This window comes from Lontra canadensis, unplaced genomic scaffold (genome assembly GCF_010015895.1).
Source record: "Lontra canadensis isolate GAN:19392208 unplaced genomic scaffold, GSC_riverotter_1.0 scaffold49, whole genome shotgun sequence".
Classification (NCBI taxonomy): domain Eukaryota; kingdom Metazoa; phylum Chordata; class Mammalia; order Carnivora; family Mustelidae; genus Lontra; species Lontra canadensis.
Window position 1 is genome coordinate 7932788 of NW_022631043.1, and position 20738 is coordinate 7953525.

At 46.8% G+C, this 20738-nt stretch overlaps 1 protein-coding gene across 1 annotated transcript in view; it reads left to right on the forward strand.

Moving 5' to 3' along the window:
* Window positions 1-20738, forward strand: part of KCNQ3 (potassium voltage-gated channel subfamily Q member 3) — a 289992-nt gene that overhangs the window by 225519 nt on the left and 43735 nt on the right. Inside the window, exons 2-4 of the mRNA XM_032873515.1 lie at window positions 15151-15241; window positions 16567-16693; window positions 20490-20662. Of these exons, the coding sequence (XP_032729406.1) occupies window positions 15151-15241; window positions 16567-16693; window positions 20490-20662 (391 nt within the window). The remainder of the gene's footprint in view (window positions 1-15150; window positions 15242-16566; window positions 16694-20489; window positions 20663-20738) is intronic.

Sequence of the window (20738 nt, forward strand, 5' to 3'; positions counted from 1 at the left end):
ACTTCAGGCTCCTGTGCTTCTTTGACTCACACCAGCGGGGGATCAGATTCACTTCCATACAGTCTGACTCCAAAGCCCATAGTGTTAGCTGGTGATGTGTTCTTTCCAGAAAGTTGTTCTCAACCCTGACCGCACAGTATCATCACATGGGGAAAGTTTAAAAACCAGACTAGCACTGGGCTCACTCAGAGCAATTAAATTAGGAGAACATGGGTTGGTGACAGCTACTGGCTTTTTGGGTTTTTTAAGATCCAAAGGTGATTTTAATTTGCAACTTTACAAACCCTTGTTCCAGGACACAGGATGCCTAGAAAATCCATATCAGCACTACCTCTGGGGAGAAGGTCCTTGCTAAAACATAATTTTAGGATAAGATATGCTCATAATGGACATCATAGTTTTTTTTTTTGTTGTTGTTGTTGTTGTTTTTTTACTGACACATTTTTTTTCTCTATACCCAGCTCTTCTTGCCCAAGGAGGGTAACAACCTATTCAGCCTGTGCCTAGCTGGTGCCAGCCATTTTCCCCATGTACTCTGATAAATGCTACTAGACAAGAAAAAGAAAAGACACAGAGGGGTGATGTGAGGCCAGGGAATTAGGAGGATACCTCACAGAGAGGTCAGAAAGTTACTGATGAATGAGAAAGACAAGGGCTAATGAACATGAAACCCCACTGCCTGTCATCTCCAATGAAGATGGGGCCTGATGGCATTATTCTCAGTATGTCTAGTAGCCCCAACACTCACAAGTGTTCCCCCTTCCTACCCAGGTAAATGGTCCCCAAGAAATGGCCTGCCTGCTTCCTGCCCCTCACTACTCCCCCATAATTGAACCACAGGGGCTTGTTCTAAGCCATACTTTCTCTTGTCTACCTCCTCTCCAATAGTCTGAAGGTCAGAACACAACCTACTGCACCTTCTAGACCCTGATGCAGATGAAATCACAAACCTGTTCTAGATCCAGAAGGTATCTTAGGGGAGAGAGGTTTGGAATAAGTGTAAGTTGAAGGTCAGCACAGACACTGTGCTAGAATTTTGTGTGCGTGCTCTCATTGATTCTCTCAATCTACCTCTAATAGTTGCTCTAAGCACTTAGACACACTTTGCAGATGAGGAAATTGAGCCTTGGGGTCAACTTGCCTAAGATCTCCCAGGTACCTGGCAGCAAAGATTTGAAATGAGATTTCCTGATCCCAGTATTCCTTTCCCTTCCCATCTCTCTTTCCGTACATAGAAAAACATAGCAACTGGTGGCTTTTTCTCAGGACACCCCCAGATAAATATTGTACCTCAATTTATAATATGGCACTGGTCCTGAGTGCTGGGAACAGTAGAGCGAGGTGAATCCAAGCTTGGCATAATTCTGAACACCCATGCCTAGTGAATGATCTTCTGTTTTTCCTCTAAATGACTGACTTTAGATATAGGTGAGACGAAGGGAGGTCTCAAAGCCCCAAAATGTTATGCAGTTTTGAAATTAAAGCTAATAGCTGATAACCCCTGAGAAGTTATTAGGGTGCTCTTGACAAGCCTCTGTCCCTGCAGAGTAGCACCTGTCATGTCTGCTTGAATGCTGATCACTTTCCACTGGAATAATTGGTTTCCTTATAATAAATATCTTATATTTATTTCCTTATAATAAATATCCATAAATATCTTGAGGACAGACCTGAATCTTGGTTTACCTCTGTACCTTGACATGGGCTTTGGTACAAAGTAATTACTCAGTAAACATGTATTGAATCAAGGACCGAGTGAGCGAATATAAAATCCAGGAACGTTTAAAGATAAATGCAGAGTCCAAGGAGGGAAGGAAATTGCTAAACAATCAGCCATGATGACCATTGTTTGCACAGCGCAGCTGGGCAGACAGATGTGTCTCCACCATGCTAATGCTAGCATGGGGAACGCTCTTCTTCTTCTTCTTTTTAATCTCTCATTTTGGAAACTTGAAGCCACTGAGTGTTTCCATTCTAATGAGATTTCTAAAAGAAGAGGGGGGAAAAAAAAGATCTAGAATAATCAGGGCTGTGTCATGCTCAGGGGCGGGGGGAACAGCATGGAACCCAGATCTGACTTTGTGTCTGTGTGTTTGGCTCTCAAAAGAAACAGTGGAGCCATTTGTAGGAAGGTGCTAATGGGGATAAGAAAATATAAGATGTTTGCATCTTTGGGGTTGGGTCTGAGAGCACCATTTTTTACATGTGAATGAGAAAAATCTCTGGGGCATGGTGAGAAAAGTAAGTAATACACCAATTATACATTGGCATTTTTCCCATTGTCTTCAGCCTGAAGGCAGTTGAAAAGGCTGGAGTCTGATTTGGCCACCACGCAGGTGGAGAAAGTGAATGACTACTTGGGATAATTTCCAAGCTGCTGGGAAAACTTGCTCCCTTTTCTCCTAAGACTTCTGTCCCTCAGGTGGAGGTCCCTGAAGAGGTATCCTGTCTTTTGGTGCAAGGCTTTTAAAATGCAAACCCGGGGCACCTGGGTGGCTCAGTGGGTTAAGCCTCTGCCTTCGGCTCAGGTCATGATCTCAGGGTCCTGGGATCGAGCCCCGCATCGGGCTCTCTGCTCAGCGGGGAGCCTGCTTCCCCCTCTCTCTCTGCCTGCCTCTCTGCCTACTTGTGATCTCTCTCTCTCTCTCTGTCAAATAAATAAATAAAATCTTAAAAAAAAAAAAAAATAAAATAAAATGCAAACCCCAGGTACCATTTTATTCCTCTTAAACTAGTAAGTCCTTTAGCAAAATGGTAATAAAACTGGGTGAAAATAGGGCTCTTACATGTTCCTGGGGACAGTGTAAAGTCATGTATCCTTTTAGAAAAGCCTGGCAGAACGTACCAGGGATCCATACACATGTTCAAAGTCCGGATATTCTGAAGATTTATTCTCAGGAACTGGTCCTCAATGAGGAAAAACTATATGCACAAAGATATTTACTCTAGCACTATTTATAATAACACAGAACTGGAACCAATGTACACCTAAATATTTAGCAAGAAGAGACTAGTTTTATATATATATATCAGTGCACTGATGTCATTGAATGCTGCTCTTTCATTAAACATGATTGTTCTGAATATTTTATAGCTAAGTGGAAGAGTATTTATGCTTTAATAAGATAAAATGTAGAACATAATGTTGTGACAAACCAATATGTAAAAATTGTATATGCCTGTGTCCTTGGGCTGGAAAGAGGACAACAGGGAGGTGGGAGAAGAGAAGAGTTGATTTGTTAGGCTTAGAATGAAATACGATGATTCTTTTATTTCAATTCGCATCGTTTGCTTCAGAATGTCTTTTGTGAATTGAGTCTTTTAAACTCAAGAGGACTAGAAATGTTCAGGATGGAGAGATCTGATTGTACACAAGGTGACCAGAAATTGATGAGAGGCTGGAACCCTTTGCACCTGCCATGAGAAACGCATAAGAAAAAGTTATCTGATGTTGATGGAGGGCTGGAAGCCCCTGGGAACAGAGGTGACCGGAAAGGAAAGAGGTGCTCTAGAGCACACGATCTGGACTCTAGACTCTGGACTACACACTCCAAGTCTTGTCAGGAGGTCCTTATGCCCAGACAGAAGACACATGAGACAGGACTGGAGAAACAATGCTGGCATCTGCTGTGAACCTAGGACAGATCTGCCCCTCTCCTTCTGGAAAGAAGGAGGGGGATAGGGGAACTACAGAGCCAGTTTGCCATTCCTCTGTCACCTTCTCCCCTACCACCCCCATAGACCAAAGGCCCTCTCCAGGCAGGCTTGAGGGAGGGCAGCTGGGGAGCATCTACTGGACCTTCCCAGCCCTCTGGGTGAGATACAGTGATGCTGTCACCCAGATAGTGACGCTGCACCTGCAACATCTATAGGTAAAGCTACTCTAGACAGTTTCTGCTCTGGCCTCCCTGGAAGCAGATGCTGTGCCCACTACCTGCAGTCACTACAGTGGGCACTGCAGTGCCCACTACCACATTACCACTGAGCCACACGGAACCAGGAACTTTGCAGCCTTCATCATCAGTCTGTGCTGCAACCCTACAAGGTAGACATTGGTGTTACCAATGCACAAATGAGGGAGCTAAGAGGAATGAAATAACTTTGCCTGGTTCCCAAAAACTTGAAGTGGAAGGGCTGGGGATTGCAGGCAGTCTCTGATGGTCAAATACATGCTCTCCCCATAACTGCCTTCGGTGTTTCATACATATAGGTGCTTCAGAAATGCACATACAAGAGTTCTGCACCCCATTCCATTTCATGGTTCAGGGACGGGAAGGTCCTCACAGTACCAAGCAACTCTCTGACAGCAGCCGGTGTCCTACAATTTAACTTAATTCAGACACCATCTACCTGAAGATAGCATCAGATTCCATAGTTGAAGAGCTCAGTTCTACATGACTGCCCCCCTGGCCCATTTTAGGCACCAGTCAAAAACCCAGGCTGTGACCTCTGCTCAAGGCTATAATAGATCAGAGATTCCAATGACCTCCTCTTTGGGTTCCATAAATTTGCCAGATCAGTTCATATGAAAAAGAAACATTTGACTAGATTACCAACTTATTATAAGGGAATAAAATTTAGGAACAGCCCTAAGAAAGAGATGCACAGCGTAAGGTATGGGAAAGCCACCGAGTTTCTATTCCTTCTCCAGGTACTCTGCTCCTCCCATGTTGGCCAACTCATATGCTCTCTGAACTAGTCCTTTGGGGCTGTTATGGAGACTTCTTTATACAGGCATGATTGATTAAATCATTGGTCATTGGTGATTGAACTCAATTTCCATCCCTTTTGCTCTACCCAGAGGCTGGGTGTAGGGACTGAAAGTTCCATCCCTTTAACCACAGAGTTCATTCTCCTAGCCACCAGCCCCCATCCAGATGGGTCCAAAAGTCACCTCATTCACATAGCAAAAGACACCTTGATTGCTCTCATCACTTAGGATATTAAAAAGGGTTTAGGAGCTGTGTGTCAGAAACTAGGACGAAGACCACGTGTACTTTTTTCCTCAATCACAGTATCACAGCATAGTAAGTGCTCTGCAGGTGTTGGTTAAATTAAACATCCTCTTGTGGTTGTTCAATATCATTCCTGTGGCAGTTTGGATGTCTCTGGAAGGATGGATTCAGACCTCAAAAATACCACCTACAGTGTGAAACAAAGACTGCTTTGTTCACAAAGTTGATTGGACTTTTAGTTGAGGCTTATGTATTTTTAATCATGCCTTTGTTTTTCCTACACTATAATGTCATGCAAACTCCTGCAACAAAGCAAAGTAATCCCCTGCTGTTTCTCTTCTGATTTCTCAAGATTTACTTTTATCTCTTTTGACTGTGAGCACAACCCAGCCCCACCCAGCTCTCCCGTACTATGCATCCTGTGATAAGGTCTTGAAGAAATTATGAAAAAGTCAATAAAAATGGTCCTGGTAAAGTGGCCTGAGTGGAAATGTAGCTTTGCATTTTTGCCAGCATTCTGGGATCTGCTTTCCTAAATGGTCATGAAAGAAACGCTGATTTTTTTTTCCTGGGGATGCACTGTGCATGCAGGAAAGCTCTATAAGATGATAGGATCCCATCCGTGTGGTTGAAAGCTGGCAGAGAAAATTAGTGGGGTCTGCATTTCAGCACTAGGAATGCTGGGAAGGGGTCTGCAAGTGACTGATGTTCACTGGTGTTCACTCTTCATTCACCTGCACGGGGATCACAGTGCCCTGCCACAGGTTCACACTGGCATTTTATTAGCCTTGTTGTATAAATAAGAAGGCTGAGGTTTTCAAAGGCAAGACGATGTGATCAAGTGCACACGGCTGGAAATGTAGTCCAGAATCCAAACCCAGACTGGCCTACCTCCTAAGACCCTTCTCTTTCTAATGAACCAAGCTGTTCAGAGGACACAAGACGCTCTGTGTATGGAGGAGGGTGGGGAGGGATGGCAATGAGGCTGGGAAGGATAGTGCTGGATTGGAGGGGAAGCAGTGAAGGGTCACAGGAAGGTGTCAGGAAACTGCCAGAGTGATCAGAGGAAAAAACGATGTGGCTTGACAAGGGCATTGGTCATAGAGACAGGGAAATAGACCAGATGTCTGATAGTATATCAGAGGAAGAAAGGACATAATTGGCTGAAGGTTTAGATATACCTGCACAGGCTGGAGGGCTCCGAAGGGCAATTTGCACTCTGGCTCCAGGGCCACTGGGCACCAGCACACCTTACCCCAGTGAGTACTCATCACAGCTCTATGGGAAGTCCTTTGCATCCTTATTTCTACATCAGCAAATAAAAGAGCTGGGGTTCAGAAAGACAGAGCATCTTGCTGAAAGTTCTGCAGTTGACCGGGAAAATCCAGATCAAAACCCAGGTCATTATAAGCAGGGGAGGCTGTTAGGGTCAAGTCCAAAAAAAGAGTAAAGCCTGCCAGACTCCAGAACACAAATGGGATTCCCAAATCTCAGCTCCTGACTCCATCCTGTGCTAGCTTAGGTGAGCCCCAGAAAGTCTCTTTCCACGAAAATATGGGAGCTTTATTTCCAGCGAAACGTGTGGAGAGTCAGACAAACTCAGAGTTATAACAATGCCGATAAAAGTAGGGGGGCTTGGACCAAATAAACCGTGGATGCAGAGTTTAATTGGTGTGCCCTGCTAGTGCTGGGGACAGCGGATCTACCTCCAGTCCCTCTGACACACCTGAGTCATGCGTTAACACCTTATCCTGGTCAAAGTGTTTCCAAGGACTTGGTTATAAGGCGATGTTACCTACCTCTGTTTCATCAATTCTGAGTGCATATTTTCCCCAATCTTAACATCTCTGAAATGAAGATAGGAAATACAACCAGTGACTGTCATAATAATTTATTTGGCAACTTCCTTTTTTTTAGTAGTTTATACAATCATGCGTCTTACAATTAATAGTGTCACTAAGTAGTTACCCGAAGATGACATGTGTCTGATAAATTCCAAATGTATTGTATTAATGACAGTTTCTTCCCGTTGAGAACTTACAAATTCCTCAGGCTTCGTGTTTTACAGAATAATAGATAATAACAATCATATTAATAAGAATTGCTAACATTTATTAAGCAAGGCCTAACATTTCATTATCCCATTTTACAGATGGAGAAAGTGAGGCACTCGAGTTCTCACAGCAACTCTGTGAGGTTGAATAATTATCCCCATAATGAATTCAAGGGATTGGAGGGCCAGACAGAATAAGTTACTTACCAATGTCACAGGGAGATAAATAGTGCAGTCAAAATTTAAATTCATTCAATGCCTGATTCCCAAATGTATGCTCCCAATTATAAAGATTTGGTAAATGGGCAAATTGGAAGGAAACTGTTAATCACTGAGTGTCCACTGCCTACCTTTCAGCGTTTTATACCTGTTATATCATTGAATCCTTGTAGGTAGCTGGCACTTCCTTCCCACCCTGCAGAAGAAGAGCCGGAATCCCAGCGGTAAGGGAAACTCAAGACCCTTACCACATGTCTGTCTCCACCAGTCTGTTCCCTGACAGGAAGTGCCCATGATATTTGGTCAGGTCATGGAGAAGTTTGCCCTGCAGCCCAGAGTCATGCAGTTAGTACCATCCAGAGAAATGCTCCTAGGGCAGCAACAGTGAGTTCAAACATGGTTGTGCCTTGTTTAAAAACCACTAATACGGGCCACCCGGGTGGCTCCAGGCGGTTAAGCATTCAACTCTTGGTTTTGGCTCAGGTCATGATCTCAGTGGGATTTCGTGGGATCGAGCCCCACATCAGGCTCCACACTCAGCTCAGAGTCTGTTTGTCCTTCTCCCTCCCCATACCCCTCCTGCATATATGCTCCCTCCTTCTCTTTCTCCCAAATAAATGAATAAATCTTAAAAAAAAATTAGTAAGAGGGACATTCAAGAAGAAACATATGGTAGCATACCACAAACCTTACATAGATGTTTCTAGAGGCAGATTGATCAAGAAACTAATGAAGCTCAAACAGTGGCCCTATATGAGTTTTTACTCATAATCTGTATTGTTTTCCCTAAATTTTTATTTCTTTTTCTCCATAAACCTGCATGTATTCCTATTGTACTCCTCCAATCATGCTAAATAATCTGGTATCAACAAAGGTGTTTTTAAGATTACGCCTTTTTAAGTTTTAAAATATTTTTTCTGCCTTGCATTAGATGTGGAATTTATCTTCAGGTGATCCTGATGGAGTTAAATTGATCTTGGCCTGTAGTGTAGGTCGAGAGTTGGAAAACTTTCTCTTAAAGGGCGCGATAGTGAGTATTTTAGGCTTGTGGGCCAGACAGCCTCTCCTGCACTCCTTCACTACAGAACCAACCACACACATAAAAACAAATAACTGTAGCTAAGGCATAAAAAAAAATTATTTACAAAAAAAGGCAGCTGGCTGGGTTTGGCCCGAGGGCCGTAGTTTGCTAACTCCTGGCTTAAATGGTCAAAACCGCATCTACTATGTTACGCACGTGCGGATCTATAGGTGGTGTGGAAAGGGTATAGACAGATACAGATACAGATTTGTGTGTGGTTATTTATTTATGATATCCTTGCCTCACTTCAAGAACATGGAAGTTTTTGAAGACAAAGTGTTTTTTTTCCCCCTATCTATTATTGTCAGTTTTTCAACTCCTCTCGGTGAGCATAAGAGGAGAAAGGTGGGTAAGAAAGCGGCACCTGCTGAATGCCTGATGTTTGCCTGAATTCTAGGTGTTTCACATGACATGATTCTCTTCTAACCCCCATGCCCATCCCAGGAGGCAGATTTAGAGTCTCTTTATCCTGCAGTTAATGGGAATCAGTGAAAATCTACTTAAAGAAAATCTGCTGGAAATGGAACCAAACCTCATACCAAACAGCGAAGAAAATATCTTGTTAGTACTTTATCACAAAAAATATAATTAAAATACAAAAAAAGTGTTTATTGTATCTCACAATTAACAAAATAGAAGTTATAATTTCAACTATGTTCTAATTTTTAGAATGAATAAAGACTGAATCGAGTGTTAATTTGAGGGTATATTTTCCATGCTCCAATGATACAATACAATATGACTTCACATTTTATCTCCTCAACATTTGGGGGGAAGGATTGTATGAGATTTTTCATCCTTTGAAGTATCGATTTGACTTTCATTGTTGGAGTAGGATTGTCACTTGTTAATGGCTTTGCCATATTTAGAACATCTCTCCATCATCATGTCCATCAACTTCATGAAATCTTGCATTTTTTGTAAGTTTTGCCTTTTCACTGTGCAAACGGTTCACATTGTACTGCTGGATGCTGTACCTGATGGGGAGGCAGGGATGGACCCACACAGCCATGCACACCCAGGATATAGGCTGTTGTGAAATCATCAAGGACGTTTGCATGGAGACTTCATTCCAGAAATGGGTTTTGGTTATGGGGATTTTTGCTGCCCTGTGCAATCTCTCTTAACCCTAGAGACTGGGATAAAGGATAAGATAACAAAAAACCCTTGCATTGTCACTCCAGCATTATAGTTGAGAAACTGAGGCTCTGAAAAACAAACCTATCCAAAGTCATCTAGTTTATGGGTGGTGAGCCAAGATTCGGATCCTGCCTCACCATTATTCCTGCATAACAAACTACCACAAAATTTAGCAGCTTAACACAACACACATGTATCATCTCAGTTTCCATGAGGCGGGAGCCAAGCATGGCTTATCTGAGGCTTCTGCTTGGAGTTTCTCACAAAGACCACATGATGAAACTGTCAGTCAGGGCTGAGGTCTCACGTGAAAGTCTGACTGGTGAAGGATCCTCTTCCAAGCCCCCTTTTGTGCGAGTTGGGAGAATTCAGCTCCTTGGGTGCTGTTGGACTGAGGGCCTCCATTCTTTGCTGGCCATTGGCTGAAGGCCACCTTCAGTTCCACATGGGCCTTTCTTCCATGTCAGCTTGTGTCATCAAAGAATCTACCAGCAAGATAGTAGTCACTGTGATTCAAAGAGGCTGTCTGACTGATTCATCGGGAATAAGGAAATCTCTGGCACACAGTGGGTGCTTTACCTTTGGGGAACTTCGGTTGAGGGTCAGTAGGATTCTGATGTAGTCTGAGGGATTGTATATTCTGCCCGAGGGCAAGAACCAAGAATGCTGACTGAGGATCAAGTCCTACGGTGACGTCAGTGGCACCTGCTCTGTTGTGCTTGTCCTCCCGTGGCTGAACTGAGAGCCGGCAGCCCCCTCCTCGGTCTCTGGCTGGCTGTGTTCTGCCTCTTCCCACAGCATCTCCCTGCAGGCCCCATGGCCACTCCCAGTGCTGCCCCTACTCCTGTTGTGACCCTAGCACCCGAGCCTGGAGGCTTGGTCCCTCATCTGTAAAGTGGGGTACAAATATAATGATGTCAGAAACCCCACCTCACAGGAGCACAACAGAAAATGATGCACACATGATTAGATCAATTGTAGTTTTCACCGTGTTTGTCCCACCTCAAGGGAAGCTGGGAGGAAATCCTCGCTGTTAGGCCCTCATTCCCAGCAGGTTAAGCTTTGTTCCCATAAGGGAGTCCAGGGCTGGCTGAGAAGAAGGTGCGGGATTCCCAGGTGCCACTGTGCAGAGCTGTGGCCCAGCAGAGGTAGGGTGTCAACAGCTTGGAACTTACACTTGAGACTCCATGTACAACTGCAAAGCAACCTCCCCTCCCACCCTCCATGACCCTGGCAGGGGAGGGTGATAAGATTCAGAGGGTACAGGTAGGAGGTGGTGTGTGATTTAAGGGCATGTCTGAGACCCTTGACCCAGACTAGCCTCGTTCACCAAGGCAGCCAGGATCCCGCAGACTGGAGGACAGCTTTTGGTTCTCCCCCAGACTTACTTCCACCACAAACCCTGACCCATCCTGCAGGCGCTGGGAGGAGGATGAGTGTGGGCAAGGAGCAGAGGGAGGGGGAGAGGAGGGGAAGTCAGGGAAAGTTGGGTGTAGGAGACAGAGACAGGGACAGCTGCAGAGCAGGAATCAAAGCGACATGGCCAAAATCAACTACACAAGAAACAACACTTGTTGACAAGGATGCGGAGAAAGGGGAACCCTCTTGCACTGTTGGTGGGAATGCCAGCTGGTGCAGCCGCTCTAGAAAACAGTGTGGCGTTCCCTCAAGATGTTAAAAATAGAGCTATGGCCCAGCAATCACACTGTTGGGGATTTGCCCAAAGAATACAAAAACACTAATTCAAACATACACCCCTATGTGTATTGCAGCATTATGTACAATAGCCAAACTATGGCAACAGCCCATGTCCTTTGACAGATGAATAAAGAAGATGTGGTGTGTATATACGATGGAATATTACTCAGCCATAAAAGGAATGAAATCTTGTCATTTGCAACGACGTGGGTGGAGCTAGAGAGTATGATGTTAAATGAAATAAATCAGGCAGAGAAAGACAAATACCGTATGATTTCACTCCTATGTGGAATTTAAGAAACAACACAGAGGGAATAAAAGAAAGAGAACAATAACAACAACAACAACAAAAGTGCAGACTCTAAATTCTAGAGGACAGACTGACGGGTCCCCAAGAGGTGGGCTGGGGGGACAGGGAAATAGCGGATGGGGATTAGGAATGCGTCGTCTGTGATGACCACAGGGTGATGCATGGAAGTTGAATCACCGTATTGTACACCTGAAGTTAACATCACACTGTATGTTAATGGCGCTGGAATTAAAATTAAAGACTTTAAGAAAGTGACAGAGGAAGTAGAAGAGTCGTTGGTGAAGCACGGGGGAGTGAGAGAGCCAAAACGGTAGGAAGAGGGAAGACCTTGTCTCCCACATACATCTGGCTTCCGTGGTGAGACTGGTCATTTGGTCGGTGTGTCTGACATCCAGTGCCTCTCTTAAGAGTAAATTGAAAACTGTGAAGGACCAAAGAGCATTTTCCTCCTTCCTGATTAAGGAGGGCTTCTTGATTCTCTTAGCTTTATCAATTAATGGTTGTTTTCCAGTTTCAGAAAGTAAATTCCCGAAGGTTGCAGGTGTTTGAATTTCTTGAGGTGTGAGAAAATGCCAAACTCTGCCAGGCACTTGCTGCCCCCTGCTGGCTTAAGCCTGGTTCTGCACTTTCTGCTGCTGGGAATTGGGCTCCAACTGCATTTCATGATTTCCTTTGCTGGCTCTAAAATCACAGACTGTAAGAGCTAAAAGGAACTTAGATCTCCAGCCCCACCCTCTTCCCTAAGCTGTAGACTTGAATTTTTATAAACCTTCTGGATACTTCCATCTGAACCTCAAACTCAGCCAGTCCACAGCACAGTTAAGATAGTATATTTTAATTAATACACAATGCAAGCAAATGATTACAGAATGATAATGGGTTATGGTCAGTGCTGGGATAGAAATGCATTGGGGTGCTCTGTGACTCCAGGGGAGAGGTCACACTGGAGAACATGCAAAGAGCAGCTGAGGTCATGGAAGTCTGTGGAGGCAAAGCATGGCTGGTGCTGTTAGGGCAGAATATTAAGGCTGTTAAGGAGAATGTGGGGTTGCGGGAGAGGTTGGGAGGAGAGGGCAGAGAAGAGCATTGAGACAGGCACAAATAGGCTCAGAGAGTTGGAGGAAATGCTCTCATTCAGGATGGCTGGCCTGGATGTCGGGAAGCAGCAGAAGGCAAGGCTGTGAGGACAGCAAGTCCAGATCAAAGGCCCACATCCCTTACTAAAGGAGATGATTGAACTGGGTTCTGTATCCATAAAATTCCACACTCTGCCTATGAACATGTCATTCATGATGTTCCAGGTCATCACGCATAAATTGGGGACTGTCCTGGATAAACGGAGACATGGCAGTCGACTCTAGCTAAGCCTCAAATACACATCCAACCCCTTGGTCTCTTGGAGGTTTTCCGTCTTGTACTCTGAAAGCATGTGGTGAACACTCGGATCATAACCTCTGTAATGATCTGTCCTGTGTTTCCTGCACTGCACTAGGAGGTCCTTGGAAATGAGGGCTAGGTTTTATTCATGTTTGTATCCTTAAAACCAGTGCTATGCCTGGGACACAATTGATAATAAATCAGAACAAAATAAAGCTAGGAGGTTGTGAGGGCACTCTTCTAGGCACCTGACACACATTATATCATTGAATAATGGAGGATGTGTGCACTTTTATTAAGTTCGTTTTCTAGATAAGGAAGCCAAGACACCAAGAGTTTGTGTAACTTGCCCAAGATGACACAGCATAGGAGAAGGAAGGGGATTCTAATCTAGGGCTTATTTCCAGAGCCTATGAATGAATAAAATGAAGTCTTGACAGACCTAGATTTGGATTTGCAGAATCATCTAGGAGCCCGTTCCCCAAGGCCTGCGGGGGAACCAGTCAGTGATGAGTGTGTGAATGGGAAAGCACCAGCTTCATTTGCATGATCCTGTGCGGTTGACCAAACCACTCCCCATCCATTGTCTCCTGTGGTCCTCACAACAGCCATGATCTCCAGGTGGAACCATTATTCCCATTCTATGAATGTGATCACTGAGATTCCCAAGGTCAATAAACTATTCAAGCCCACATAGAAAGTATTCCCTTTGAGCCTGTGTCTCTGGACTCCACAGTGCTGTGGTCTTTTTAACTGACAACACAATTATCCAGAAGGAAATGAATCCTTCTGATGAATTTCTCCATCTCTGAAATGGGAGTTCATGTCTACCTGGGGGTGGGGGTAGTTGTAAGGATGACCTGATAGATGTAGAGTGACAAGGGGTAGGCGCTCACTAACGGGTCATGTGGGAGTTGATGTTACCACCCCCACTGTCACCACCACCACCACCATCATCACCAGAGAAGACCTGAGATTTGGGGTAGCATATTCTAAGCATGGGTTCGGAGCCATAAATTGAAGTAAAATGGCCAAATATAGGAGGGAGCTTAAAATCTGGCGTAGATCCCTCGGTAAGGTTGATATAGATTCAGTTCTGCAGATCAGAAGGCTTATTGATCAGAAGACATGATCAGGACCACCAAGGGTCAGAGCCAGGACTTGCGTCCTCAGCCAAGACCAGGAGCAGATGTTTCCAAACCTTACGTTGTGGGTCTTACCGTGATGGCATGAGATAGTTTTCTCTTTGGCCAAACTGTGAGTTCATGATGGCAGATCCAGCATATTCATCATGGAATTCCAGCTCTCTTTCCCCCTTGCCTGCCATATAAATATCGAAGAAATGAATGAGTGAGTGAGTGAATGAATGCACCAGCATGACCCCACTTACACAAGCAAGCCCACAGCACGTGGGCTGGAACCCAGCAGGGTGGAGAGCCAGATCACACAGAGCAGAAGAATCTGGAGTATGTGGTACCAAGCCTCACCCATGGGCCCTAGGGAGCCTGGTGCTGAGCATTTCACCGAGACTTTCCACCAAGAAGGAGGGAGAGCCATTTCTCTTTGCTGATATCCTGAAGCATGCACACACGTGAACATACACACACGACAAGCTCTCCCTCCCCCCATCCTCCCGCCAACTGAATTTATGTAGATAATCATCTCAAAGGACTATTTGCAGTTTGCTCCTGCCTGAGACAGGGGCATGAACCAGATGACGCTTCTGTGACTTTTCCGGGTGTAGCAGGCTGCATCCTTCTCTATGGCGGGTCCTATTCTTTCTAGTATGAAGACCACTTTGTAATTTCAAGAACAATTCTGAAGGGCCCCAGATGAAAGAGGTCATTTCCTTTATTAACTGGGGACTGTAAAAAGAATAATACTAAGCCATGGAGACAGAGGTTTTTGCTGAATTTATCGATCTTTGAAACGAACTTGTCATTTGTTTGTACTGAGACTGTTTCGCATGTTTGAAAACCATTGTTCTATATGTGCGGGATGCACCATTCATTCATTTATATTCCTGTTGCTTTACCAAAGCTCGTGGGAAATTTTGGTCTGGAAGATGTCTGCAGCCCCCAGCTGAGTCCACTAATCAGCTGTTAAAGCGCAAGTGTGCACATTGCTTACCTCTCCTCTGGTCTGTTTTCTTTAGCTGGAATAATAATCCCTACCTGCCTCATTGGTTTGTGGGCGGTTACGTGGGATAATGAGTCAAGCACATGCCAGTGTCTCAGGGAAGTTGTTGCTTCACCATGGTTGATGCCGTCCTCTGGAGCTAGTTGGTACTAGATGCTTCCTCCTTCCTCCCCTCCAGGTTCCTCATTGTCCTGGGATGCTTGATTCTGGCCGTGCTGACCACATTCAGGGAGTACGAGACTGTTTCGGGAGACTGGCTGCTGTTACTGGTGAGATTTTGCACCTCCCCCTACAGTGTGCTTCCAGGATCGATGCCTCTGGTTGGACTTCTGCAGTTGAGAACAAGGAGGCTGCCCTTGGGCACAACTGGTTTTGGCTTCTGGGCCAAGCCCAGTCCCAGGAGAAACCAATGCCTGGGTCAGTTGGGCAGGTCTGCATGGGCGCGGTGGAAGGGAATGGTATTTTTTATTCTAGACTAAGGACAAGAGGGCACCAACAAGGTCAAAGCGAAAACCAAAGTACGTTAGTTATATGATAAAGGCATCTTCCCAGTCCTCTGAAAGTTAACACAGAGTCATGCTCTGTTCTGAAACCTGCCTCTGCTTTTCCTCCCTAAACCCTGAGGATCTCTGACTCTCTTCAAGGCCAAGTACCAAATCCTATTTGTACATTAAAACTCGTCCTCACTCCTGAGGCCTCTGCCTGGTTTATTTCTCTGTTCACCCATCTACACAGGGAAGGGATGCCAGCCCCCGATTAGGGTCTACAAAATAGCAGGATCTTCACCTCGCACTGAGCATGCTGTCTGTGATGCCAGATGCAGGGGGCTCCTTCTGAAGTCAGGTGTTTTCAATTCAAACAGTCTCACGTTAATCCCGAGAAGCCATCCAGCTCCAGGAACTAGGTTTCAGGGATTATCATGGAGCAGCAACTCTCCAAGGGTCCCAGGAGGTCACCAAAGAGGGGGACAAAGGTGTCTGTGTCTGACCAACGAGAAAAGAGAGGCAGGAGGGAAGGAAGAGATCCAAGGTCCAGGGAGACAGCACAGCGTGGTGCTCTGAGCCTGATTATCAGCCTGGGAGTCCCTCTTCACCACATCCTAGTCTGGAGAGACTTGTGTAACTACTCCTTGCCTTGGTTTCTCAAAACATAGAATGAGAATAATATTATAAAACACTTGAGGTGGTGCCTGGCCCAGGAGCCATGCTTAGTAAATGTTGACCATAAGTAGCAATAGCCAGGGCCAGGCACTGGGTGGGACTAGCAGACTGTTTCATTGGTCTTTCTCTTTTCCATTTAACTCACTTAGAGACTTTTCATACATGAAAACAGAATTTTAAGAAATAATCCACTGGAACTGAAACAGAAAAAACAAAGAATCCCTTTGCAAAGCTGATGTTAGGGACAGTTAGCACATCCACATGGACACTGGAGCTGTCCAAAACTGCGTGGAGGTGATAACGTGTTCTCCTTCCCCCTCTGCCACCAAAACAGCAACGGAAATCCCGCTCTTCAAAACCTCAGAGCAGAAATCCCTAGTCCCAGACAACTGGGTCTTGGTTGATCCGTGTCTCTCCATATGTTCTTAATGCAGGAAACATTTGCTATTTTCATCTTTGGAGCCGAGTTTGCTTTGAGGATCTGGGCTGCCGGGTGTTGCTGCCGCTACAAAGGCTGGCGGGGAAGGCTGAAGTTTGCCAGGAAGCCCCTGTGTATGCTCGGTAGGTAAGCCCTGACCCGAGTCAGGGGGTGCCTCTGTCCCCCTGCTTCTGGTGCACCTTTTCCCCGAGAAGATTTTCAGCAGCTTCTGTCCTTCTGGGAAACCATGGGTTGTAATGGAAACCTGTGCAGCCTCTGACCCTACCTCAATGAGGAGGAGCTGCTCCAGTGTTCCAGACACAGAATTCCTTCTTCTGTGGCTTGCCCTCCTCATGGTTTACAGGGCCATGATCCTTGATGAGAGTGGTGGGGGGCACTCCTGGCATTTGGGCTGTGAAGGCGCCACTCATTATAGGATGCTGAGCACCCCCCAGTCCCTAGACTGGTAGCCTCCCGGCATCGTGACAACCAAAATCGCCTGTACACTCCCAAGACTGGTGGTTGTGGGTGTGGGAGAAGTGATACCACTGCTGGTTGAGAATTGGGTCTATGGACCCACATTGTGCCCATTTTACTGAGGAGAACACCAAGGCTCGTGGTGCTGAGTCATTTTCTAGTCACACGGGTAGTAAGCAGCAGATTCCACCCTAACACCAAGGTCTGGAAGAATCTAGCACCTGTTCCCTCCCTCCCTACCATGTTGCTGGGTCTTGACCCTGAAGCTGCTTTGGGAAGACATCACCGACACCTTTGCCTCTGGGTGCAGGCATTTGATAGTAGAGAAGGTGGACCCTTTTACTTACCCTTGTTGGTGCAGCATGAAGGCATGTTTCCGTCTGAAGATCCCACTAAAATCGGAGAGTGGCAGTGATAGGGAGGAGTTGGAACCTCAAATTCCTCGTGATGGTTAAAGTTGCAGGATCACAGGACCTTGAAAGACCCTCCAAAGGTACTTAGTCCAACATGCCGTCCCGTCTGATGCTCCCGTCCTCTTCACAACAGCAAGTGGTCACCTGCTTGCATACCTCCAATCCCAGGGCACTCGCTACGTCCCCCATATTTATTCCATCTGCAGTCTTCTGACTCTTCAGATACTTGAGTTCAGTAATTCTGTTCCTCCTCTCCACTGTGGCAGTGGAAAAGTGCGCTTAGTGGCTTCGGCTGTACCTCATACCATGTTCTCAGCATCGTCCTCCCTCTTCTCCAAGCATGCTCACTAAAGTGACCCCCCAGGACTGAACATGGCCCTTTGGGCGTGGATAGCCAGCCCTCCATGCTTCCTGCTCCAGAAAGAGAGCAGGAGCCCTCCTCTGTCCTAAGTGCCACACTTCTCTCTGGGCAGCCAGGGGGGCCTGCCTTACTTGCAGGTTGCCTGGCACAGTGACTGTACCCCCTGACTGCTGGTTGAACCCCCTCTCCCTTCTTCCCATCTGCTGCTGAGGCTGGATCCCCGAGGGTTTTGTGTATCACATGTTTAATGCAAGGAGAGGCTATGTGGGTGTGGGTGTGCATGGACGTGCACACAGTTTTGGAGGACTTTGTAGTTACTGATTTTTTTTTTTTCATGTTTTTCAACCTTCTCCCTTTTTTGTCCTCCTTCCCTGTCTGCTCCTATCTCAGTCCATTCTGGCAACTCTAACAATGCCATGGACTACTGCCTTATGAAACAGACAAATGTATTTCTCACAGTTCCAGAGGCCGGAAGTCCAAGATCAGGGTGCCAGGCTCTGGTCGAGTCCCTCTTCTGGGTCACAGACTGCCCACTTCTTGATCTCCTTGCTGTGTCCTCAGGGAAACTCTCATCAGGGACCTGATCCCTTTTGTGAGGGCTCCACCCTCATGACCTCACCATCCCCCACAAGCCCTGCCTCCTAAGCCCATCCCACTGGGGGCCAGGATCTCAGGAGCTGAATTGGGAGGAAACAAACATTCAACCCATAGCAACCCCAGTTTGCCTCCCCTTCTTCTGCCTTCCTTTAGAGTCTTTTGCAAGGTGTTAAGTGGACTTCATTTTCTCCTTTGGAGAGTCCTATCCAGTGCTGACCAGAAGTCCTGTGTATGTGTTGAGGGGGTGTGGGGGAGGTGACTTTATACCCAAATTCAGAGGTCCTTACCCCGTTTGAGAACATCCTAGTATTGTATGGAGCCTGAACCCTTCCAGGAAAAGAGCATTGCCCATGGAACAGTCTCCACTGTTCCAAAAGGGGCTGATTTGACTGAGCTCCCTGTCGTGTTCCATTGCCAGCCTCCCCTGGAGACCCGAGACCAGCCCTCAGCATCACCATCCTGGCTGCCTTCCTTTCTGGGATGCCCGTGTTTTCTGCTCTCCTCCTCTCGACTTCTCCCATAATATGGCCCTTATGAGAAATACTGCTTTTCTCTGTGTGTTTGACTTGAGGGTGGTCACCCGCCAGGGAATATCATGGCCTTCATATCCGAGGCAGCTCCAGACCCTGCCATCTTGGGTGTGAGTCGGTCCATCTGGGACAGAATCTCCCATTCTCTCCAAGCATTATAGACTCAACTCACATTTGCCCTACATCCAGGTTTTGTTTTCTCTTCCTTTCTGCAAACATTATAAGTGGATAACTTTGCACAGATCAGCTGAGAGGCCTGGCCAAGGATACAGACATGTTGGTATCCAGATGTTTGACACTGAGCTTTTCCCCAAAGTTAGGCACATCTGGGGGATACCTTGAAATGGCAGAGATACCGAGATGTGAATTGAGGGACCTATTCCAAGCTGGAAGACCGATATAGCAGAAGTTTGGAGGTCCGGGAGAGACCTCCTAAACAGTCCTATGTCCAAAGTCTTTGGGGAAATGCTGTACTTTGTGTGTGTAATTGAAAGCCACAAAGCATATTAGGATATTGAAGGTTCCTAGAAATCCTACAGTAGCAAAAGGTGCTTAATCATATCCCCCCAGATTTACTTGGTTGTGGAGTCCCTTTTACCTGCTGACCCTCTGCAGTGTGGTGGGGAGATGGTTGGTATGGGTGTTGGGGGCCACTAGAGGGAATAGGAAGGGACCAGCGGATATGCCTCTGTCCTTGGCTATTGGCTTCAGGAGCCAGCTTGGAAGGAGAGGAAGAAGAGGACAGACACAAGCAGGAGTGCTACAGTGAGCGCAAGAAGGCAGACCGGGGTTCCAGTCCCCTCATCCCCTCCGCTTCTCTGTTTTCAGTCACAGCTGTGAGGGCAGGCCACATGTTTTACTGCAGTCTACCCTAGGGCCTTTCCTGAAGCCAAGAGAGACCACCAGGCTGTGCAGCTCAAAAGTGTGGGGGCATCACCCACCCCTGGGGTGGCCCTCCACCTGCAGGGGATGGAAGCCAACGGACAGAGGTCCCAGATCCCATCTTCCAGAGTGACCATCCTGGGAGGCAGCTTATAACTCCCTTTTCCTTGCCTCTCTCCTTCCCTGTCTCCCTCTTCCCCTCTCTGGTGCCTCCTGAGATGGTCTCCCGATGAATCACCCAAGGCCAAGGCCCTGACTTGGTGCTGCTTTTAGGGGAAATGTTCCTTCAACCATGTCTGAGCTTCAGGCTTTCCCTGCATGGCCAGGGCATATTCCTGTCCCCTCTGGGCGTGAGAGTGACCCTGCCACCCTGGGGGACCTTGGGGACTCGCTTCCCTGGGATGGAGAGTGAGTGCTGGAGCCTGGCAGGCCCTCATCCAGGGTCCACTCAGCGATATCCATCCGGCCCTGTAGCCATGGGAAGGCACACATGCTCAGGTTCTGTTTCCTCATCTGCTGCGGGAGAATAAACCCGTGGAGCACGTGTGACTGGTGTCACGATTTCGCACCGTCCGCTTGGCGCGTGTGTGTCCACGGGCAGCCAGCCCCTGTGACGGCTCCACCACGCTCGCCTGACCGTCTCGTCCTCTCCCCTGCCACCCTCTGTCCTCCTTCCCAGACATCTTCGTGCTAATCGCCTCTGTGCCGGTGGTTGCTGTGGGAAACCAGGGCAATGTGCTGGCCACTTCCCTGCGCAGCCTGCGTTTCCTGCAGATCCTGCGTATGCTGCGGATGGACCGCCGGGGCGGCACGTGGAAACTCCTGGGCTCGGCCATCTGCGCCCACAGCAAAGTAAGTGCCACCCAGAAGCGTCTCCCCCCGCTGGGCCCTTCAGGGCATCCCCCGCCCTCACAGCGTCCCCAGAGGG